The sequence below is a fragment of the Channa argus genome, chromosome 1 (assembly GCF_033026475.1).
Source record: "Channa argus isolate prfri chromosome 1, Channa argus male v1.0, whole genome shotgun sequence".
Taxonomy (NCBI): domain Eukaryota; kingdom Metazoa; phylum Chordata; class Actinopteri; order Anabantiformes; family Channidae; genus Channa; species Channa argus.
Genome location: NC_090197.1, coordinates 25,943,562 through 25,968,813, shown reverse-complemented (window position 1 = coordinate 25,968,813; position 25,252 = coordinate 25,943,562). Strand labels below are relative to the sequence as shown.

The 25,252-nt window shown below is 38.5% G+C and overlaps 1 protein-coding gene across 4 annotated transcripts; it reads left to right on the top strand.

Moving 5' to 3' along the window:
* The first annotated feature begins 357 nt into the window (after positions 1–357).
* bag6l (BCL2 associated athanogene 6, like) lies at positions 358–24,329 on the top strand. Of its 4 annotated transcripts, XM_067509744.1 has the most exons (26): positions 359–660; positions 807–899; positions 1,001–1,118; positions 3,408–3,616; positions 3,701–3,772; positions 3,854–3,976; positions 4,121–4,305; positions 4,899–5,028; positions 6,344–6,532; positions 7,654–7,882; positions 8,155–8,217; positions 8,361–8,671; positions 8,961–9,039; positions 11,427–11,743; positions 12,885–13,134; positions 13,313–13,482; positions 14,429–14,482; positions 14,578–14,680; positions 15,838–15,962; positions 16,062–16,196; positions 18,428–18,490; positions 18,794–18,991; positions 19,826–19,933; positions 21,604–21,750; positions 22,946–23,080; positions 23,202–24,329. In XM_067509744.1, exons 2-25 carry the CDS (start codon positions 819–821, stop codon positions 23,042–23,044), a joined length of 3,558 nt encoding a protein of 1,185 aa, XP_067365845.1. In that variant the 5' UTR covers positions 359–660; positions 807–818; the 3' UTR covers positions 23,045–23,080; positions 23,202–24,329. The 4 variants fall into 4 exon arrangements, with proteins under 4 accessions (XP_067365863.1, XP_067365845.1, XP_067365854.1 ...); XM_067509753.1 differs by having other exon boundaries at positions 8,385–8,671; positions 22,946–24,329; XM_067509735.1 differs by having other exon boundaries at positions 22,946–24,329.
* Positions 24,330–25,252: the final 923 nt, after the last annotated feature.

The window sequence follows — 25,252 nt, the reverse complement described above, 5'->3', positions numbered from 1 at the left end:
TTAGTACTGTAATACATTTTCAGTATTAGTACTGAAATAAGGTGGGTGTAATACTATTTCTAGTATTAGAATTAGTTCAGTATTATAACAAAACAACATTTTCTGCTACTACTATCAACAACAACAATAATAATAATCATTCATAGTTTAATTGTTTACTTTGATACACATTAATTTTTAAATTCTGAGATATATATTCTTGGCCCATATTAATATGATATTAACAATATTATAAATTACAATAAATTAAAAATATTTACAATGTTCAACACGACACTTAAAAAACTAAACTGTATGAACTTTAACGCTCAAGACAGCGCTCAGGCATTAAATAAACACTTGTCTTGACGTCATTGGGGTCCTTTGACGTGACGTGGTACTCGGTACTGTCGTTTGTTTAGGAAAATCGAAGCTAGTTAGCTAACGGTTAAATACGAACGTATTCACGCTCTGTACCACAGCTACTTTTTAAAAATCAGCTAAGGCTGTGATAGAGGTTAGCAGATTACTCTAATCAAACGAAAAAACGTTAACGGTTAACGACTTCACCACAGGAGATTAGCAAATTGTCACTCCCCCGGTAACTAGGATTAACTAACGTTGGCTAGCTGGCTAACAAGCTAACAACAATAACAACGTTCTGGAGCTACCTGAAAGCAGGTGCTGTCTAATTGTTCTATGTTACTACATCTATGTAATTGAATGGAGATAAATGTTCAAGCATTTATAGCGTACTTGCAGCTTGGCTAATTTTAAAATAAACCTTTACGTTAGCTGGCTAACGTTAAACTTTGTTATAATTTCAGGCAGTCGGAAATATGTCTGAGTCTAGCAACATGATAGAAGTGACTGTGAAAACTCTGGATTCACAGAGTAGGAGCTACAATGTCAGGGGAGAGGTAATGCTTCCCCCTTGGTTACAAGACTCCGCTCTTCGTGTCCCATTTTGATGACAGTTTAATGACAGTAGAGTAACGTCCTTGTGTGGTTGTACCCCCAGCTGACTGTGAAGCAGTTCAAAGAGCACATCGCATCCTCAGTGGAGATCCCAGTAGACAAGCAGAGGCTCATCTACCAGGGCAGAGTGCTGCAGGATGACAGAACACTAACTGAATACAGTAAGTTAGTGAAACCTGCACAATATAGAGCAAGGAGTGGTCAAACATTACTAAGTACGTTTATTGAGTTACTGTATTGTTCTTCATTGAACAATAATGCACCAATTTAACACGTCCACGTCTTTATTCTGAAACAGGACAGTCTGCTTAAGTACTTTTGTTTTGGTACTTGAATATTCTATTTTATTTTTCAATGTTTAAGTAAAATTTAGAATGCGGGAGATTTCATTTGAATTTGTTTTTAATCATGCATTGTCTATTACATTGTATGAACTGGTGCTTATGTTTCCCAGCAAGAGCTTAAAATCTAAAGTATAATCGGTTAGCACAAGTGGAAACAAACAAATAATATTATTTCAGTAAAATAAGAGAATTTAAATCAAATGTTGTGCAGCACAGTAGAGTGTAGGGTTGTCTGTCTGTGTATGTTTCCCTATGTTGGTTCTGAGCCTGGAGACCTGTCCAGGGTGTAACCTGCATTTTATTCAATGAACACAGAATAGGTGGTTAAGATAATGGATGGTTAGATGGAAAGACGTTAAATATAACCAGTAGGACCATTGAAGTGGTTACATTGACGTTCATTATGTAGTAGGGCTTCTTTAAATTAACTGTCCTACCACAATTAATTTTATTCATGGTCATGATGAAAATATTTCTTTACAAATGCACATTCTGGACTGGTGTTGTATTGTGTTGTATTGCTATTTTCTCTCCTAAAGTGCAGCTTATATTCTACTCTGCTAACTAAATTTGATGTTTCCACTGTAATTTAACCTGTAATAACACACCAGTGCAGTTACTATGATGTGAAATGAAAACCAACAGCACTGCAACTTGAACACAGCAACTAAAATATAGGTTCTGTATTGGTTTTTGCTGCTTCCGCGATATGAACAATGGTAACCTTTTTAACACGTTAATAATGAGATTCATAATGATATGAACAATATTCATAGCATGTTTTTTTTTTTGTTACTACATACAAATGTGTTGTTACAAGAAACCCCAATTTAACAATGTGTTTAATAAATAGAAACATGTCATTATAACATAAATATGTTGTGAGGATATGTGTTTGTTATTAGAGAAAACTTATTGGTATTTATGTTATTGCATTATTGCAGCAATGCACTGCAATTGTCAAAAATAATGCCATATTTGGACAGTGACTTTCAGCATTTTGCCATTTTAAATTATTGCAGTCAATTTGATTAAAAACAGTATAGATTTGCTTAAAGTGTAGATATATATTATAATCGTTTGAACAAAAAATACTGGATAGATGTAGGAATTACAGCCCTTTTTATTTATTGACCCACATTGTATGGGCTTGAAAGTAGTTTAAAAAATTAACATGATCTTAAACTAAAGCATCAGTTTTAGTACTTAGTTCCAAATCTTTTTAATGATTCTTCAAATCAGTGAGCATTTATTTTTCTTCTCTAAACTCTTCTCTCTCCATTTTTCTGGTATAGGTTCATTTTGGTGTTATCTATCCATGTAACCCTGTTCTAAAACACTACACACTTTTATATATATGTTAAATCTTTCTGGTAAAGTCTAAGCTGTTTTTTCTGCTTTTGAGACTTACTGCTAAACCCTCGTTATTTACACTGGTGAAGTCTCTGATGAAGTCTCATCTTGAATGTTGTATTTGACACGTACTGTACCTCCTGGAAGTTGGTCTTAATGTGGCCATCTGTTATGGTAAATGTTTTGCACTTATACAGCGCTTTTCTACCTATTGGCACTCAAAGCGCTTTACACTGCTTCTCCCATTCGCACAATCACACGCACACTCATACACCAATGAGGGAACACTCATCGGGAGCAACTAAGTTGGGGGACACTTCGACATGTGACCAGAGGAGCCAGGGATTGACAAGCCTGCGGTGGTAAATGCAAGATTGGTGGACAACCGCTCTACCTTCCTGCGCTACAGTCATGGGGCTTTTGTTCTTCAGTGAAAGAAGTCCTCTGTCATCCACAACAGCTGTTACATGTGGTTTTTGGGCAGTCTTTTTAAGAATGTACGAAATCACAAATTTGCCTCAATGGCCCACTTTTGCCCCACTTTTGAATCTATGCATCAGCAACATCCTTTGTCCGTAGACCCTTCAATCTAAAAAGGAACAAACATGCCCAAAAAGCAAGAGCTCAGCAAGAGCTTAAAATTAACCCAGAACATTTAAACTTATTTGTTGTATGGAATTAGCAGAAGTAGCAGATATTCATTTTTAGTAGAGGAACCAGTAAATGAAGTCTTTCCACTTATTTCACCCTAAGATGTAGATGGGAAGGTGATACATCTGGTTGAACGTGCTCCACCTCAGGCCACTGGGGCTGCAGGTGTTTCCACCGGGGGGGCAGAGAGTGGAAGCAACAGCAGCCACATCTCTTCTCACGGTGCACCACATGATCGCAATGGCAACAGTTACATGATGCTGGGGACCTTCAATTTGCCTGTGAACATCATGGATCCACAGCAGATACAGGTAGGGATGTGTTTGCCGCATAAATGAACCGACACCATACTACACCTTTCTGCAGGTTTGTGACAGCCGAATTTTGTTTTTTAGATGTCAGTCCAGCAGATGATGGCTGGAGTCAGTGAGGTTGGACGGAGTGCCAGAGTCAGCACCGGAACTGGGGTAAAGGCTCACGATTCATTAATCATAATTTGAATTTATCTAATGCCTTTATGTAAAGCTGACAGATGTTTGCATTTGTAGAGCAATGGCTCAGTGGACATGCAGATCAACCTGGACCAGTCAGTGCAGAGTGAGCCTAGGATAAGGCTGCAGCTGGCTGAGAACCTGCTCCGAGACGCCTGCTCTCTGATCCACAGGCTGGAGGTACACGTTATACTATCAGAAACATCATCATTATTAAGGGATTTTTATATTATTTATTTATTTTTGTGGATTCTTTTACTACCTGGATTTTTTTAAAATACCATTTAGTATATTACAACAAACTGGTATGTCCATGTGTTGTAGGGAGTGTCCAGTGACAGCACCTCACATTCAGATCCAGAGGTACCTCAGAATTCTTCTACCCTACTGCCATCTTTATTCTCTGTAGGAGGGGCTGCAGCATCCCAATCTATGGACATCAGCTCTCCTCCTGCTCCATCATCTTCTACATCCACCCAGACTGAGGGGCTATCCAACTCTGGACCCACGTAAGTTAGAGCTGTTGACTGACTGGCCCCACTAACAAATGGCAAAGGTCTGCACTTGTATAGTGCTTTTACTTTAAGCATTTTACACTGCTTCTCATTCACCTATTCACACTCACAATCACACACACCAATCTATGTGAATAAAATCATAATCCCATGTTAATTATGTAGTCAGCTAAAATGATTTTGCATTCTTAATTGCAACATCAGCTAGTATGAAGGTTATGATTGCTAAGTGTAGTAAAACATATGCATAAATCCTTACTCCTCCAGTTATGTTGACAATCTCATATTAAGCAAAGAGGATTTCTTTAAACCTTCTTTTGGCAAGTTTATACTGTATATGTAGAAAAAGATCATATTTATTCTATAAAACGTAGTAAATACAAATACATCTGCACTTGCTTTTTAACACTTTTCAAAAATACTCCTTGCAGAAACTATGTGCACAATTTCTATTATTTTGTCAGTCTATAATGCTGAGATCAAGCTTTTGGGGGCATATTTTCTAGAGCCACCTATCTGTCATTATTGTCATGTGTTCACTTGGTATGTGTTCATCAACTGACCTGAATCCTGTGCTCTGTTCTCAGTCACCCAAGTCCAGCAGAGTTTGTGGAGGTTCTCTCTGAGGTCAGAAGGGTGGAGGAGAGGTTACGTCCCTTTATAGAGAGGACCCACTCTATCCTTGGAGCAGCCACCTCAGCAGACTACAACAACAATGTAAGGAGAATAACAATACAAAATCACATCACAGTATGTCCTCTAGAAGAAGCGCTGAAACATGTTGGAAAAAAAAAAAACATGTTGGGGAAAAAAAAAATATATATATATATATATATACACACACACATATATATATATATATATATATATATATATATATATATATATATATATATATATATATATATATATACACACACACACACATATATATATATATATATATATATATATATATATATATATATATATATATATGTATATATATATGTATATATATATGTATATATATATGTGTGTGTATATATATATATATATATATATATATATATATATATATATATATATATATATATTTTTTTATTATTATTATTATTTTTTTATTTTATTTTTTTTTAATTTATACAATTCAAAAGGAATCCTTCAGCTTAATAAGAGATTTATATCTGTGGTGACCCCAGAAAGGGAACAGCCCAAAGGAAAAGAAGAAGAAGGGATTGTTCAGCCTTAAGCAAGTTTCCCTGCACCAGTTTTTCAGTCTGCACTTAAATACCTGAGTGGAAACAAAGGAAATCCAAAAAACTCCATCCATCCATTATCTCAACCACTTATCCTGTTCAGGGTCATGGGGTGCTGAAGCATACTCCAGATGTCTTCGGTAAAGAGGCAGGGTCTATCTCAGGTGACTGAACCAAGTCTATGTTGGGGCAACTGTGGTGCAGGAAGGTAGAGCCGTCGTCCACCAATCCCGTAGTTGTTATGTCGATCCCTTCGGTCACACGTCGAAGTGTCCTTGAGCAATACACTGAACCCCGGCTGCATAGCAGCTCCCCCGTTGGTGTGTGAGTGTTTGTGTGATCGTGAGTGCGAATGGGTGAATTAGAAGCAGTATAAAGCCCTTTGAGTACCAATGGGTATAAAAGCGCTATATAAGAGCAGACCATTTGCCATTCAAGTCGGCCATCATCAAGGCCATGCCAACAGTCTAACATGGAAGGAGAGAACTGATCATAACATACTGTAGTTTTATAACATGTCATCAGTAGCAGTGACTAAGATGAAAGGAAAAGTGAGGGGAAACTGGGATGTAGCTAAGGAGATTGGGAAGTACCTATACTCACAACTACAAAGATTTGGTATGCAGTATGGATTTGGCACATGTGGATATGGATGTATTACCCAATGTTTTTCAATGACTAAATCTCACCCATCATTAGTATTTATCTAACTTTGACTTATTATTATTGTTACTGATTTTACATGTGTAATACCTACCAATACCAATGGTATGATTATCTGTCTTCATTCATAGACCCAGGAAAGAGAAGAGGACCAGCGCATTCTCAACCTGGTCGGAGATGCTCTGCGTCTCCTTGGAAACACCCTAGTTGTCCTTGGGGACCTACGCTGTAACCTGGCAACTTCTCCTCCACGTCACCTATATGTGGTTCGCCCCATGGCCCACTACAGCCATCCAGTCCTGCCACACATGCCCATTCCAGTAAGTTTGCACCATGCTGATCTTCTCTGTGTAATTCTGTCATCTGTGGATCAAAACTGTACTGTACCATTAGTATAGACATGCCCTGATAACAGAATAGCTATTATTCAGGTAGTCAAGGATCACAAAGACAGAATGGCATTTTTGTCATTTAGAAAGGCTAATTTTTAATCATCAAGCAGCCCAAGCAGTGCTGCTAATGTTACTATAATATGTAGTACCAGATGACTTTAGTGTGCTCAGATAATTTTTAAAATTGATGTTCCTAACTGTAAACTCCTAATAGATGGGTGGGTACAGCCTTTATTATTATCACTAAAATGTAAGTAGTTGCAAATCCTATCATAATTTATTTTATTTGTTTTCAGTCTGAGCCCAAAAAGAATGATGCTTATTAATAAGAAAAACAGTAATATTTATTGAATTAAGCTATAAGTAAGGTCCTTGAATAGCTACCTTTAGATTCTTTTAGACAACTTTGGTAAAAAATAAATCTATTTGCTTTTCTGTCACAATTCAAAATTGTAATTACTTTTTCTGTTTTATTATTTTATTAATTATTTTAATTAATAAAATAAAAAATAGAATAATGTATTATTATTATTATTTACTTTTTCTGTTCTATAGTTTTATTCATCAAACTGGGGCCATATGACAATGACAAAAGAAAACCATCATTGGTTGTTCTTCTTTTCCATATTCTATACATTATTAAGATAAACATGAGGAGCAGCTGTGCAACAATCACAGTAAAATAACACCTACATAAAGTAGTTGGCTCTGAATGCTTCCAAACCACAGGTGACCTACAGTGAACTCTACTGTCCCTAAACTCCTCCAACAGAAATGTAGCTGTGGATAATACATTTCTGATGTTACGACTTCAATATAGATGCAATGTTTCTTAATGTAAAGCCTGCACAAGGGAGAGGGAAAATAGTTGGGATGTGTGACATTTCCATATCACAGAGGTAACACAACATTTATATGGTATTATTTCATTGTCTTCAGCTGCTGCAGGTACCAATCCCCCAGCTTGTTGACTCGCAAAGCTTATAGTCTGTTGTATCTGTTTGTAGATGAGTACTGAACCTTGAAGTAAACATGCCTTTCTCCTCCAGATAAACCTTGGGACAACAGTGACCATGACATCAAATGGGAGACAGGCACTTGAAGGACAACGCCCACCTTCTCAGGGCACTGGCCAAGCAGTTCAACAGTCTAATGGCCAGGCTCCACCTCTCCACTCAAATGGGGGTACTCATCAACAAGGTCAGGGCGGGCCGCGAGTAATCCGAATCACTCACCAGACCATGGAGCCTGTTGTTATGATGCAGATGAACATTGATGGTATGTCTTCTGCTAGGTTATCTTAGAAACTGAGTACACATTAGTATCATAGTCACATGGGCTTCTGTGATTGGTCATAATATGTCAAATTGCACATTTTACTTTTATTACAGGAAGGAAAGTTGTTTGTTACATTAATTAAACAAACAGACAATATATGTATATTGTATTTAAAGCAAGATACTATAGGAATGTTGCTCCATCTCTCCACCTTTTCCTCCTCTCCTATCATTGTGAAGATGATGGATTTCTGGACTTGTTGTGTTTAACAGGTGAGTCACCTGCTGGGTCTCAGATTCCTGGACACTCAAATGCTGCAGGTCCCGGGCAGCCAGGTGAGCACTACTTTTTGTTTGGGTTGTTTGTTGCAATGATACTTATAGCCTCTTTTTAAAGATGCAGTAAATAATTTTTGTTTTTTGCACCCTATGGGTTAAAAGTTTTATTTTCTTTCTGGACAAATCTCTTATCTTTTCAGGAATGACACCTGTACATTTTCCAGGGTTGCCCCCTGAGTTCATGCAGGCCATTGTGCATCAGATCTCCCACCAAGCTGCTGCAATGGCTGCTGCAACTTCAATGGGCCACCCAGCACAGGTGGTGTTTGGCTCTGGCTCCACACCCAGTGCTGAGCCAACTGCTTCTCAACAGCCCCCCCACCCTGCTCAGACTAGGGTGGTCATAACAAGACCATCCTTTTCCCCTCGCATCCCTCAACCTGTGGGAACAAGGGCAGCAACCATAAACCTGAGGGCTACAGCACCCACAGCTGGCCAACTGCCAGGACAGGTAATACAGAGTTGAGACTGGACTAAAAGCTGAAAGGTTTTAGAAAGCAAAATTGGCTTTTTGATTAATAACACCTTTTCCTGTGGTTTGACAAATTCCAAGCTCATGTTATTTCTGCTTTACACTAACTTCAACTGAGAATGAATTAAAATTCAAGTTATTGATTAATCAACAGCTTGTTGGCAGTTTTATGTTTTACAGTGTACTGAATAATATAGATTAATAAACTGTTGTGCAGTAAGCATATAGCTACTTTTTGATCTTTGCTTCATTTACTCTTTGTGAATAGGGCACACCACTGGCTCCATCCTCACTCACTCAGATGATCAGTGGTCTGGTCGGACAGCTCCTGATGCCGGGGCAGCCAGGTCAGTGTCCAATGAGTTTAAGTGGCTAAGAACCTAATACTTTTTTGATGTCACTCTGATATAGCAGAAAGAGACAGAAAGAAACTCCTTCTCACATTTAGCACACTTTGCTGGATTGTAGATTGATTTAAAGCTACAACTTGCATTACACCAGCAAGGGAGCTAAATGCTGACTGTGTGTGGCTACTGGTGTCAGGCATTGAAAGCACCTCTCAAGATTAAGATAAGTTATTTAGGACATTTCTGCAAAAAAGAAAAGAACAATTTTACATACTGTATGGCATGGCCACTCTGAGCAGTCTGCAGCTATACAGCCTTATACACAGCAAAATGTGATACACTGTGTACAGAGGTGGTAGAAGTACACAAACTCACTACTTTACTGTACTCAAGTAAAAAATTATCCACTGCAAGTACCACATCGAATCTTTTAGTCAAGTAAATGTTTATCCACATTTTATTACATTTCCTATGTAAATAAAAGTACTCCAGAAAGAAAACAATGTATTTTTAAACAAAAATTATTATGGAAAAACATGTACAGTAATTGAAAAAGATCACTGTTTTCAAAGGCAGAGCTGATTTTTTTTTTACCACTTTACAGGTGGTAAACCATAATGATACGTCAGCATTTATTTGTTGATAAGATTTTACAAAAAAATATATTTTTATATTAAAACAAATTTGTTATGTTGCGGCTGATCAGCATACAGTTCAGAGGGTGGTAGGAATTGTCTACATTGAACAATTATATTTGTTTTGGACCTTACAAAGAAAATATATAAAAACACAGCAAAATATATTTTGCTGTGTTTTTGTGAAGAACATGGGGATGTATTTTTGCAGGACATTTCTAAGCCCCCTGCTTGCATTTTAGCTGAACACAGACAACCAGAAGGAACTGGTGTTCCAGCTGCATTAGTGGCTTATTTAAATAAAACAATCAGGGATGGAATATATACAGATCAATGACACGTCATCTTACTAAACACGGTTTACCCTGTGGCTTTTTTCTAAATTTACCTTTAACTTAACCAAGTAAGTCCCATTGAGATTAAAAACATCTTTTGCAAGCAAGAATTCACCAAGGTGGGCACTTTAGGGAAGAGGAATCATAAAATGTATTCATTGTTGGTTAGAATCCCCAATAACCTTACCATGGAAATGTCAGTGAACATGATACACAACAGCAGCCTCTGAGGAGCGCTAAGTGACAGCTAGCAAAGGGGAGGAGATTGTTTCCAGGTTGATCCAGGCCAGAGAAACATAAATGAGCCTGGAAACATTCAGAGTACTATGGCAAAAATGATCTAACAGATTCATTAACAGCTTGATAGAGTCTTTACATACTGTGTGACAATTCAATGCTAGTAGACTAATAAACAGATAAAGTACAGTACTGTGCAAAAATAGACAACAAATAGCTTTCCTCTTTCAGCAAAGTTGCAGTGACCACTAATATTTCTTAGTCTTTTATTTAGATATACCTGGAAAAAACAATAAATATGTACACACTATTAAAAAACACGTTTTTAAAACAAAGCAGCATCTGCAGGTGAAAGTCAGTATTGAGTGTAAACATGAATTTATACCAGACCATTATAACATTGCTAAAACAACAAATTTGATCATGTTTCTAAAAGCTTTTACAATGTGCTACTTCACACACCTGCCTTTTCGAATATATTATGCTCAAGATATTCCAGAGAAAATAAAGTGATGGAAGAACTAGACAGTGTAGCTTTCATGTCCATGAACATAGCCTACCTGTCTATAAGAGTATAAGCTATAAGGACCATGACACACCAAGTTGGCTTTTAGCCAAGCTAAGACCTTTAGTAATCATTCATCACCCTAGTTTTGTGGATTGTTCAGCACCGTTGGCACTTGTCAGACCCTTGTCTATAGCCTTTATCGGCATAGCTCCAGTCGTTTAGAGAAACCACTCTGATTTGCCATTCAACCTGGAGAAAGAAATCACATAAAGAGACAGCACTAGTACAATATGTAAACTATCATCAAACATATTTTCAATTAAAAACAATAAACAGTCTGTGGTAAGAAGGAGTGGTGTAAAAATGGTAAGGTAACTCTTTTAAAGATTAGATATCTGCAATCCTAGTTGTTTTTCTGCTTAAGAGAGATTCCAAAAGTACCTAGTGAAAACTAATTCTTGTCACTGATCGCTGCAGCTAGTACTGGTGGAACCAATTTGGTTCTATGCCATAGGAAATTATCGAATACAATCTCATTTCAAAGAGTTAATGTTATAAACCTGTGATTTCTTATAACCAGTCAGATCTCAAATATTGCTTTCACCCTTAGTTTTAAAATCCTAGTATGGATAAAGTTAAACTTCTTATGTTGTGGTATTATTATTCTTCCAGGTGATTCTATATCCTTATCCTCTTCAACCAGCTCTCAGTCCTCCTTCTCTACCTCATCTTCATCTGATACCTCCACCATATCTCCTCCCCCTTCCTCTGCCAACACCTCTGGACAAACATCCACCCACACCACCAGCACAACCTCCATGGGTCAGCCACCAGAAGTCAGTTCTGAGGGGAGTCTGGCCCAGTTGCTGGGCTCTCTGCTGGGAGGAGCATCTGGGCCTGGAGGCTTAGGCTCTGGACCAGCTCCTTCCATCACTGTGACACTCCCAGGGGTGCCCACCTTCTTCCAGAGCATGCCAGACATCACATTGGTAAATTGATTTAGGGGCTTTGAATAAAAAACTAAATAAAGTGGCATGCATTAATTCTAATTTCACAGTGATATTTGGTAGTTCCCCTATCATTAAAAATTCCCCTATCAGAAGACATTAAAAAATAATACTAAAACATATAAGACAGAAATGTACTCCATGGTAATAGGATATAGTAAAATGGAATCATAGCAACAACCAAAAATGTGAAAGCTAGATTTTTGTTACTCGTGTGATAATACAAACATACACAGTCTATATAATAAGTAAAGGAATACACAAACAAGCACATTTTTCTTAATACAGTATATCAACAGATTAGCAAACTAAAATTGATGTTTACCTTGTACACAAGCTGTGAGAAAGAACCCAACTGTTCTCCTCTTCCACTTTTTATATGCCCAGGTGAGAGTGTCCTAGCCAGCAGTGACTAGGGAGGACAGAGTGGGGTTTTTTTTGTTGTTGTTGTTTTTGTGGCCATGAGTTAGAAGTGGATATGCACAAGCAGAGATGTGCACATAACAATATCTTACAGAGTTTATGAGTATTCTTTTAAGCTTCTAAAACGTACTATAGACATTTGCAATTGGGGAAGAAATTGTTAATACATTTCCACAAAAGAATAGGAAAAAATCCAATCCAAATCTTAGACAAAAGTAAAAGAAAAAACAAGATTAAAATAAAAATAAAATTCAGACTTTGCTTTTATTTTATCTTAATCTGATTTTTGTAATAATACTGTAACTGAAAATGTCCCAGATTTGTTAGAAAAGATCATAAGTAAATGGAACCTTTAAGAGATGATTAATTTCATTTCCTGTCACAATGTGACTGTCATTAACTGTAAATGTAACCAGACATTTACATTTGTAATATAATACAACATAAGGTAAATGGTCTGTACTTATATAGCACTTTTCTATCTTATTGGTACTTAAAGCACTTTACACTGCTTCTCATTCACCCATTCACAATCACACACACACACTCACACCAAGGGTGTCAGCTGCCATGCAGCTGACATACATACTGTACTGGTTAAAAAAAACATTAATAATTGAGAATATTTACATAGAATGATGTAGGTTGCATTCTACCTGAAGTAAACTATTAAATAAAAGTGTGTGATGTTTCTACCAAGCCACCTCCCAGTAGACCTGGTGCCCCAGACCTTCCCCAATCTACTGGTCCTGCCCCACCTCAGGCCGACAGTGGTGCAGGTGGAGACACACTGAGCCCTGAGCTGTTCACTGGTATTGTGCAGGGAGTGCTGTCCACCATGATGAGTTCTCTGGGAGCACAACAGGGCAACGCAGAGAGCATTGCTCAGTTCATTCAGAGACTGTCTCAGACAAGCAACCTTTTTACTCCTGGCTCTGGAGATGCTGTAGGTGAGTTTCTAGTCAACTATAATCTCATAGTCACTGTTTTACTTTTTATTCATTGTGCTGGAAATTGGTCACAACATAGAAAAGATTTCATCCATACTTTGTTTCAGCAAATTCTAAAATAAGTTTACCATTCACACACATGGTTATGTATTTACTAATCTAGCTCTGATCCTGGCAGGATTCTTTGGTGACCTGCTGTCCCTAGTGTGTCAGAGCTTCTCCATGGTGGACATGGTTCTGTTGCTTCATGGGAACGCCCAGCCTCTGAGTCGCATCCAGCCCCAGCTCACTGATTTCTTTACTGAACACTACCTGCAGGGCCGAGAGCCCACTGATGCTAACATAGCTGTAAGTACTGTTGTTCAAACACTTAGCAACTTTTGTTTGATTTCTGCTCCTAATATCCGCGTTGAGGTTCACCAGTTGAAGCCCAGTAGAAGTTGATTGATCGGTGAGCATAAATGTCAATGTGAATCAACTAAATAGTAACTTTAAACAAAGAAAATCCACCTTTTGAAGTAGAATGGTAAATCAAATAATCTGAATCTGAGCATGCAACTAACCTATAATACATTCACCACCTAATAAAACCACATACATTTATGTACAGTGCCTTTTAAAAGTATTCATCCTTGTAGGAAGTTATCATTAAATTAAGAGGCAACATCTATTATGAACTTTGTGTTTTTGTTGGTGTTAACAATTTTATGCCCTAGTATTTTACCATAAATACATTGGTTGTATAGAAAAAGAATAGTGACATAGCAAAGTAGAGTTATTAAATGTCAGTTCTGGCAGCAGTATTAGCAGCAGCAGAGAAAGAGCTACAGGAGAAGGAGACCTCGACATATGCCCTAACTTTGTAAATGTAGTATTCATGGCAGAGCGGCTGTATTGGATTCCAATAAATAGTACAGGCATATCTAATGAAATCCCCAGTAATTGCCATTTCCCTTTCAGGGGATGCAAACTTAACCCTAAACTTAACATAATAATAATGCATAGTAAGCTGTTATGTGCGTTGCTCTTTTATCATTAGAAGTAAAAAATGCACTTATGCACCCAACCGCAGTTTAAAAAAAAGATTATTCCAAAGGGCGTTGAATTTTGATCAGGCTGTGACAAAAGGTCAAGTTTTAGGTGCCGTATTTTGCCCTGTGTCATGGCGCAATGCTTGTTGACTGGTCTGATGTCCTTTTGATGCTATTTTTACATATTGATCTGTTGATTTCATCATTTGATTATTTATTTATTTATTTCATTTTCACTATTGAACACATTATCCTCCCTGCAGACATCGGCTGAGGACCTTATCAATGGACTGGAGGAGTACATAGCTGAGAGCTTTGTAAGAACAGCCTCTTTCACACTCTGGAACATGTAGACTGTTGTGTTGTTTGTTTGGTATGATGGATATAAGAGAGTTGTGTGTGTCGTGTTTAGGCCACAGTGACAGTGCGAGAGGGAGTGGACATTGTTCAGACCAACCTGTCTTTCCTCAGACAGCAGTTTACTCGCATGGCCTCACATATCCTGCGCTGCAATGGTAAGTTGGTGCTGGTCACGCAGCGCCAGAGTAAAGTGGTTATCAGTCATCCTCTCCTTCCTTGTTGCAGGAAAGTAGTACAGTAGGAAGCCAACTAGAGCAAACACTGGACTAGGAGTAAAAGCCTTTTTAAAACTTTTTTTTAACCTTCTGAACTGAATCTTGTCTGTGCTAATACTGAGAGCTCCAGAGCTGTTGGTCATCAAACGTTTCCTCCTACAGGATCTAACAGCTAATAAAAACCTTTTTTATCAGCTGAGATCCTTACAACATCATAGCCGCAGTGAAAATAGGTCTACAAAATACATACACACATACCAGACATACAAGGAATAAGCAATCCTATGATCACAATTGTCAAAACAAACCCTTTGAATTTTGTGTGACCTTGCAATTGCAATTTTGTCCAATCACAGCAACTTTTCCACTTCTTTACTCTGTACTCTCCCTGAGTGCCTCATATAGGATGCATTAGAGATGATGAGAGCTTGCTTTGTGGTGTTACTTTCTTAAATTAAAACCTGAGCACAGATGCAAATGAGAGGTCCACTTAAGAAAAGAAGAGCCGAAATGTCAAATTTCCAGGCTATTGTATGTAATATGTATGTCTCAAGAAACTGTTATTAATGGCCTAAGACCCCTGTAAGTTCCAGGAGATATGGAATGTATGCATAATCACTTCTAAAGACCTTGTAAGACAATTCTCTGATGTGATGCATAAGAGCAGAGTAAACTACTTTCTACTTTTTGCAGCATTGTTATGGAAAACAAATGAAAGTCTTTGATTGACAAAAACTTTTGCATGACAAACAAAGCTTGATTACTGTAGACCTTGTTTTTTCTGAGCAGTTTCTACAGATATAGTGTTGTAGTGTTTGTAGGCCTCCAAATTGTGTCTCCTGTGGATTGTTTGTGTCTGACTTCCTACTCCTGCAGCTCCTCCTCTCATCTGGAGTTCCCTAAATGTCAGCACAGTTGGGAGAGATTGTCTTAGAAATTTGAGGACTAATTTCCTTCTGTGATAAATGTAGATCCACACTTATTTTGAAATTCCAATTTTCGAAATTAAATTTTTTTAAATAGTAGGGTATTTGATTTTTTTTTATTATTTGTGGTGAGGCAAACATGTCAGTGGTTTTCTATCTGTGCATTGTCAGATCCCACGTTTGGCCCCCGTCTGCTGCTGCTCTGCACTCAGGGTCTGTTTGAATGTCTCGCTCTAAACCTCTACTGCCTTGGAGGAGAACAGAGAGCTCTGACTGCAGTCATCAACCACCGCATTGTTAGTATACATCATTCATAACCACGGTGTTGAGCTTATGTCACTCTTGTGATATAAGTCAACAGCTGCATGTTTCTGTGCCTCTGTGTGTTTGTGCAGAGGAGAATGTCAACAGAAGTCAATCCTAGCCTGGTCAACTGGCTGACCAGTATGATGTCTATGAGGCTGCATGTCATTCTGGAGCACAACCCAGTCACGGAGGACCAAATCCAGCACTATGTCATCTACGACCAGGTAATAAACACACTCATCAATGAGCTCCCTGAACAACACCTGCTTTTAGCAAGACTCACTACATAAAAGTGCTCAGTGGTACAATGTATTTATTAGATCCACATCTGCATGTGCAGACATAATCTGCAAACCATGCATCAAGTACCAGTAAGTATTGCGTCAGTATAATAAATATCATATTATCGCAGTACTCCCAGTGCTAAATTACAGCCTTATTACAAAATGAATGAAATTCATTATTTTCCTCAGAATTCAACAAACAATACCCCATAATGACAACCTGAAAGACATTTGTTTGAAATCTTTGCAAATTTATAAAAAAAAAACAAAAAAAAACACATATTCAGTCTTTGCCATTAGACTCGAAATTGAGCTCTGGTGCATCCTGTTTCCGCTGATCATCCTTGAGATGTTTTGGCTACTTGATTGGAGTCCACCAAGAAATTGTCTCTAGACCTCTGAGACAGGTTTGTATTGAGGCACAGATCTGTGGAAGGGTACAGAATATTTTCTGCAGTAATGAAGGTCCCAATGTGCACAATGGCCTCCATCATCCGTAAATGGAAGAAGTTTCGAACCACCAGGACTCTTGCTAGAGCCGGCCGGCCAGCTAAACTGAGTGATCGAAAGAGGAAGGGCCTTAGTCAGGGAGGTGTGTCATGGGGCTAGCCCATGCCCTGTAGAGACTAGGTACAAGTTCGTTATCACACACTAATCTAACACAATTCTATTAGTTTTACCATCTATCTGACAGAATGGAATATTGTTTTTAAGTTGTGTGGACTAATTCCAAGTACCAAAGTACCCCATTAATACATCCTCTAAAAACCATTATTACTCTGATACTTACTAAATGTTCATCTGGGCTCCACTCCATCTATAAGCAGGTCACAGGTTCAGACTATCAAACAGGAATGGGAGGTCTGACAGGTTTTTATAGCAGCATGAATAAGGCTATACCATCCGGGATGAAATGCAGGGGAGTTTTATGATTTTATGGGGAAATAATAGTAAAAGTACTCGTACTGACATTTAATGTTAACTTTTCCATATGAGATGAATTAGGTTAACATACGTAAGACATTTCTATTGTTTTCTATAGAAAAGAAATAATAAATTGTATTAATTGATAATTAATGAGTAATGGTTTGTCTTTGTAGGAGGGGCTCTAGGTATAGAAGCGTTGGAGTAGAAGCTCCTCAAGAGAGTCTTTTTTGGATGCAGTTCAGAGGTAGACCTGCTGCTAGCTGCCCTGTAGCAATGGGCCTAACTTGGTTTTTCTTTTCTATTGTTCAGTTTTTGTATTTTGTTTGATAACTTTTAGGTTTATTTTGCTGTTGTTTTTGTTTTATGTTTCTCTATAATATTTTCCAAACATTCATAAAATCAGTATGAGGCGCTGTTTTTGGGTTCACTGTAAATAAATCCCACACTGAGGGAACTATACTCCTGCCTCCCTGCGTGTGTGTCCTCCACCACTCGGCCAAACCTTACAAGGTGGCCAAGAACCTGATGGTTACTCTCAAAAAAAATTCCAGCGTTTCTCTGTGGAGAGAGGAGAACCTTCCAGAAGAACAACCATCCTCTGCAGCACTCCACCAATCAGGCCAATATGGTAAAGTGGCCAGATGGAAACCATTCCTCAGTAAAAGGCACATCTCAGATCATGAGAAACAAAATTCTCTGGTCTGATGAAACAAAGATTGAGAACTTTGTTTCATCCTACAGTAAAGTATGGTGATGGCAGCATCAGGCTGTGGAGATGTTTTTCAGCTGCAGTAAATTGGAGACTAGTCGCGATCGAGGGAAAGATGAATGCCGCAATGTACAGAGACATCCTTGATGATGGCTGATGGCTCAGCCAGAGCCCAGACTGAAACCCATTTAAACATCTCTGGACAGATTTGAAAATAGCTGTGTGCCAACACTACTCATCCAACTTGATGTAGCTTGAGAGGAATAGCAAAGACGAATGGGAGAAACTGCCCAAAAATAGTTGTGCCAAGACCCGAGGATGTAATTGGTGCTAAAGGTACCAACAAAGTATTAAGCAAAGGCGGTGAATACTTATGTGCATTTGATTTTTTGTTTAGATTTTTATTTTTAATAAGATGTAAAAAAAATAATAATAATTTCAGGTTGCCATTATGGGTGTTGTTTATAGAACTTTGACGAAAATAATAATTTTAAAAGCTTAAGGTTGACACGTCGAAACTGTGATGTCATTTCAGAGGGAGTTTAACCAGAGAGCAGAGGCTGAGGTGGAACAGCCATTAGAGAGTCCCACTGTGGAGGTGAGTTTGAGTCTGAAGAACAAAATCTCAGTCAGTTATTGCTGCAGGTCAGGAGTCAGTGTAGTGCAATTGCCATAACAATCAAAATAAATAAATGCTTCAACAGTCAATCAGTACCATAGCTTTTTTATTTATTTTAACCTTATTTACTTTGTGGTGTGTAACAGTTAGGGATCTTAGTTATCAGAGGCTGTGTTTGATGATGATGTTTGTTACCAACTCTGATCACATACAGTACAATTCCTGATTTTCCTCCTCTGTAATACAATGTGCATCTCTTTTGATCACTCACCCCTCTTTTAGATGGAAGAGAGTTTGTCTCCAGCTGCAGCCATCACAGCGGAGGAAGCCATGGCTTCTTCAGATAACAGTGGAGAGAAGGGAGCATCTCCTGGGGATAACACAGCGTCATTGGGAGATACACAGGGCCCTGTTGGGGCTCCAGCAGAACGAGAGGAGGCGGTCCCTGAGGTGGAGCCGTGGGCAACAGCTGTTCCACCTGTAAGAAAGGAGGTTTTTATAGGATCAAATTAAAGTACACACAATACACACCAGGATCAGACACATTTTCCAAATGTCAGTCAATGGGTGGAGTATAAAAAACAAAACAAAACTGAGAACTGGAACTAACCTGTAGATATGACTCAACTGATTAATACAAGTCTAATGACCTGAACGATACCTGTTACACTCAGAGCCTGTTCTCATCAGCTGTATAGACTAGTACTGAGGTTGACAGGGGACTGCAGGGGTCCTCAACCGGATATAAGCACAAAGACACAAAGAAAAACACAAAAAAAATTTTTAAAGCAACACATTGAGACAGCAGATTGTGATATACAGTGATAAAAGCTCTGTGTTACGTGCACTTAGGGAACTGGGTTACTGACAATTCTCGTATACATGCAGCAGAAGAGTAATCGGATTTCTCCTACACCTCTGACTTAGTTTGGAAACCTGGCTCACAGATTTTAAATGTATAGGGACAGAAGATGCTGCTTTCAGCTGTGTGTTTGTGTGGAGAAGAGACACAGTACAGCTTGTGTACACCAGCACAAACTGAATTAAAATATATCTACATACAGTGGAAAGCAACTTAGACTTATACATGTTTTGTCATGTTTTGTTCATTTCAGTTTTCAGGTTTTTCTAACCCCCTGCCCGTTTACATGTTAATTAAGATCTGTAACCTGGTTACTAAATCCATGTAAACCCACTGACAAACTGGAAAGGTCATTTAAATACTATTTGCAGTAACAAAAACGACATGTGAGTTGTTTTATGATATGTGTGAGTGAGCATCAATTGATTGGAATATAATAATGTGTTGCACAGGAATGGGTTCCCATCATCAGACATGACATGCTGTCTCAGAGGAAAATCAAAGCCCAGCCGCCCCTGTCTGACGCCTACCTGCATGGGATGCCCGCTAAGAGAAGGAAGGTCTGTGATTAGTGTTTGGTGTGGGTTTGGTCTCAAATTCAGTCTTGTTGTCAGTTTGGAACTCTGTGATAACTATGGAAAAAAGGAAGTTGATGTGGTAACAACAGAATTGTTCTTAGATGTTTAACTCTATTAACACAACAAACTATACACTACTCACAAATCGTTAGGGATATTGGACTTTCAGGTGAAATTTATGGAAAATGTACTGAGGCATGGCATTCTGCTCTTCTTGAAGGGCCCTCAGGACATTGAGGTTCTGGGGTCCAGTGTTACGATCCTCTACACAAAGACTCAGCTTATCCCATAGGGTTTCTATGGAATTCAGGTCTGGTGAATGTGCAGGCCACTCCATTTAGGTACCCCAGCCTCCAGCAGCCATTCCATCCATCCATGAAGATGAAATTACGCCTGTGTTGCTCATGCACACCATCATGTCTGCTTACTGCAAAGAGACTTTCATCAGAGAACAGCACACGTCCAGGGCAAATGCTCCCTGGCCCAAGCAAGGCAATGATGGCTGTGCCTGGTGGTGTGGTCGGATACCCTTGCAGGTCACCTAGCTGGCACACCATGCTCAGCATGGGATGTTGCCAAAGGACAGGACTTCTATGCCTTTCTGTGACATCGTCTCTCTGTATCTGTGTTGCAACCGGCTGATGACACTCTAAGCTTAATGCTTAAACATTGAACTGTTGGACATGTCCATATATATAAGTTTAGAGAAGGTCAAGTTAAGTTCCCCTGTAAAGGTTATAGTGCATTTTAGGTGCATTCTGAAATTTTACCCGGAAGTGGAATATCTGAAAGTTTTTAAAATGCTCCAAACATATTCTATTGCATTTAAGTTTAGGCACATACTTAGTCAGCTCATACTTTTTTCTTCTTGTTTAATCTTTTGTACTGCTTTGGCATCATTCCCTGGAACATTATTCTACTATGAGTCCTCATTTGTGGGTTTGAAACTTGCTTACACAGTGACTCTTTTTCATCTCCGTAAAGCCTCATATCAGCACACTCCCACCTCTCTGTTTCACAGGCAGTATTATGCAGTCACTGTCACAGTCATGGCCAGGTTTCAGTATCTAAATCTGTTGCCACTATTGATGATGTTTCTTTTCATCATCTTTGCCAAAGATTAATTTTGCTGTTGCTGTTGTTGTAGAGGCTAACTTCATCTTCATAAAGCGTCTCTAACACTACTTGATGATCAGTGAAACACAAGTTTTCACAGATAATTGTTGCGACAAGTCTCTTATCATCTGTTTTTCAGAGCCAGGCAATAGCAGAAGGATATTGCCTGGCTCTGCAATATCCTTCTGCTATTGCCTGGCCCTGAAAAACAGATGGTAAGAGACTCTGAGACTAGTTTGGCTCTTCCTATTCCTCCTAACCACTGCTGCAACTGTGTTTCGGCTGATGTTCAGCAGATGCTGATGACAATCTGGTTTTGTCCAGGCCAAAACTGAGAAAGCTGTGGTGATTACACATTATTTATAACCATGTTCATACTATCATCCCTAAATGGAGAACACAGGTGTAATCCTACAAAAAAATGTTCAGTTATCAAAGGTAAACTGACCTTTGTTCTGTGTGTCTGTGTATTTCTTAAAATGTCAGTTGGGCTCTTTTCAGAGAGAAACTTATCACCGTAATCTTTCCTCCCTTAGACGAGCCAGTGTGAAGGACCACACCTGTCCCTGTCAGATGCAGTCAATCGAGCTGCTCGTGTTGCTGGAGTCCTGCCTGTCACAGCCGTAAACAGCCTGCAGGGGGAGCTTGAGATGCCAGAGCTGCAAGAGGCATACACCAGACAGGTAATGGACTGTCCCTAAACTCATTGAGCTGTCATTGAGCTTCAAACACGGATTGATTATGGTCTTGGAGGAAGCAATACTAAAATAGTGTTACGTAGTATTACAATTCAACTCTCCCGACTAGAGGCTCTAATATGAAGAGCTGAGGTCTGTTTTACTGGAAGATTCATCTAGATTTGAAACAATAAATAAAGAAGCTACAATTTTAGAGGTGTTTATTAGACAGAGAGGATCCAATTAAAGACTGTCTCCAGTTGAATTATGGGAAATCTAGTATTAAGTGCATTTATTCAAAAAGATTAGACCCTATTTTCTTTTTTACCCTTTAATTTGTATAATTTGTTTCTGAGTATACTATTACAGACAAATAATGTGCACTATTTTTACAATATGTAGTAGTGTTCATACAGTGTTGTCTGTTTGCCAACATTTGTAGCTGCTTCAGGTGCTGCATCACACCTGCTCAGCCAAATCACTTCAGTCTCCCATCATCTGGAGAGACACTGGGCAGGGTGCACAGACTGAAATATAATCATGTTTTATGCTCCTGACAGTTAGTTTAAATCAGTTCATCACTTCATTCATGACTTTTGATCCACATGTAACAACATTCTCTCAAGGCATTGCTAAGAGTTTACGGACATTAAGGGCAGACCCCAATTCTGTCTCTTGACCCTAAAACTTGGATTTGCGCAATTATGTATAGTGTAGTGTGAGTCATTTTAGCAAAAAGAGGAATGGGATGAGTAGGGTGAAGTTTTTCATAGGACAGCACCCAGGGAGCTAGCACTGAGTGTCTCACTCAGGGACACACCTGGTGGGTAGGCTGGGATTTGGTCCCGCAACTACTGCATCCCATCCTGCTGCTTTACCCATTAAGCTACTAGGCTGCTTACTTAAACCAAGGTTTATGAGTAAACACCAATATTTCTCTATTAACTGAAAAAAAAAAATTAACCACACCAATAACTTAGTTAATGTTGTTTCATACATTTTTTAAACACTCAACAACACAATTGCAAGGGTCAGTTTACCCGATTTCCATAAGCCTGTTAGCCCAAGACAGTCATGCATTTTCACATTCATATTTCCAAATAGTGTTTGTAAATTGTGGTAAATGGTAAAGATCAAGGCTTTGGAATATAAATAAGAAATCTTTGTAGTTTTCATTTAAAGGTCATTCTCTGTGTGCCAGGTAAAGAATGACATCAAAGAGCGACTGAGGGACGATCCAGACTACAACGCCCAGAGATTCCCCAATACACACCGAGCTTTCTCTATAGAAGACTCCTAATGCTGTACAGGCCTGTGCCACACTGGAGCAAGGCCAGTATGTGTGCACACTATCTGCAGCATGGCATCATGGTTCATGTAGTGTGGTAACATATAAACATTGCCTGGAAGGACGAACGCTGCTGGCCTCACTAAATGATCCCCCTCTTTTGATTCAGTTAGACTGAACAGCCTGCAGACTATGGAGCCTTCATGCTATGAGGACCTGTCATGGAATCAGTTAGTGAAGTTTCACAGCACTAACCTGTGAGTATATGAGAAGTTGTGACTACAGCAGTTCAGTATAGAGGAGGACTGGGACCACACAAAAAAAGATTTGAAATATTCTGATAACTACTCCTCTTCTGTAGGTCTGAATTTGTAGTTTCAGATCCCACCAAGTATTAGGGCTGTTAGGAAACAAAGAGTTGACAATTGAGTCATAAAGCTTTGAGAAAAAGGAAAAACAATTTAGGAAAGAGTTGAAATGCTACAAGCAGAAAGTTGAAATGTTGGAAATAAATGATATTAGTTGAATAATGTTCAGTGTAAAGAAACTATAGGAGTAGAGTTGTAGTGTTACGCGACAAAAAGCTCTAATATGATTTTAAAAAAGTGAACATTTTATAAAGAAAAAAGTTTCCTTTGCAACAGTACAAACTTTCTCACATTACATTTTTTTCATCACAACTTTAATTTTATTCTTTCATATTTTTCCCCATTTGTAATATTTTTCTCGAAAGACTAGAAAAAGTAATATAAGACTAAAAAAATAAGATCTTGCTATGGGTGTAATCCACCCATAGCAAGATCTTTACAACCTTGAAATATTGTGTCTGGAGTTTCAGAATTGACTTTTACCAATTAAGGTATAATTTTATTCACATTTCAACTTTGTTTCTACAATTATGACTAAAATGTCAGATATTGTTTTATAACAGCAATTTTGATTCTCTGTCATACTGAGGAGCAGATCCATCCTACGTTGTAGTTGCATTGCGTATAAAAGTGTAAATAGGTGAAAATTGTACATAGCAGTGATGTCATAGAGCTTTGTCGGTGTCAATCTGGTAATTACTGTTGTTTGCCATGACATCAGATCTAAATATTTTAGATCAAAGTGAAGCCTCAGTGTATTTTAGGACATTATCTTTATCATTGACACTGGTGTATATTTAAACAGAATCCCTCAGTGATGTGAACCATGTGCTCAGCTGCAATATAATGATATGATCAGTGCAACTGTATTAAGCACAGGTTTGTCCAACTGTTTGATTGCTCTCACTGAAATAAATTAACTTGAGGTATGTGGAGTATCTTCATTTTATTCTGTCCTGATACAATTTTGATTCCTGTTTTTAGCCTTTCGATTCACCTGAATTTGATATGGTATCTATTAACAGCAAAATCAGAGAATCATTTTAAGCCACCTTACATAAACAACAAAGTTAAGACATGTTGTAGTACTTGAGATTAGTCTTGTTCTCGAGACCGGTCTTAAGGTCTCCATTTCTGCCGCATTTTGATTAGGTCTTGTCTTGGTCTCAGACAGGGCAGCCTCAGGGCTAAAGCTTATTTAAAATGGTCTCAGGCAAAATGAAAAACTGGGGTCAGATGAATCAAAATATTAAATTGAAAAACATGGACACAGTGTCCTGTGGACTAAAGAGGAGAGGGACCATGCAGCTTTTTATAAGTGGACAGTTCAAAAGCCTGCATCCTTGATGGTATGGATGTGCATTAGTGCCTATGGTGTGGGCAACTTACACATCTAGAAAGGCTCCATCAATGCTGAAAAGTACAGAGGTTATAGAGCAACATATGCTCCCATCCAGACAATGTCTCTTTCGGGTCTGATCTCTTCACTTCCCTGATGTTTACAGACTGTTGTTTAAAGAAGAGGGTCTTCTACACAATGGAAAACATCACCCTGTTCCAACTTTTTTGAGATGTGTTGCTGCCATCAAATTCAAAATGAGCTAATATTTTCCATGGAATAATATGTCTGTTTCAACGTCAATTTATTTAGGTTTTACACATCGTTCCAACTTTTTTGTATGTATAAATCCAGGGATTTGATTGGTCCGGTCTTGGTCATGACTTGGTCTTGACTACAACACTGCTCAAGACTACACAGATTTAGCTCTTGCAGAACCAGGTTCAGGGTGGCAACAAGAAGCAGCAAACAAAACACTGGGCAGGTTGGTAGGGCCATTAACTGCACATTGGA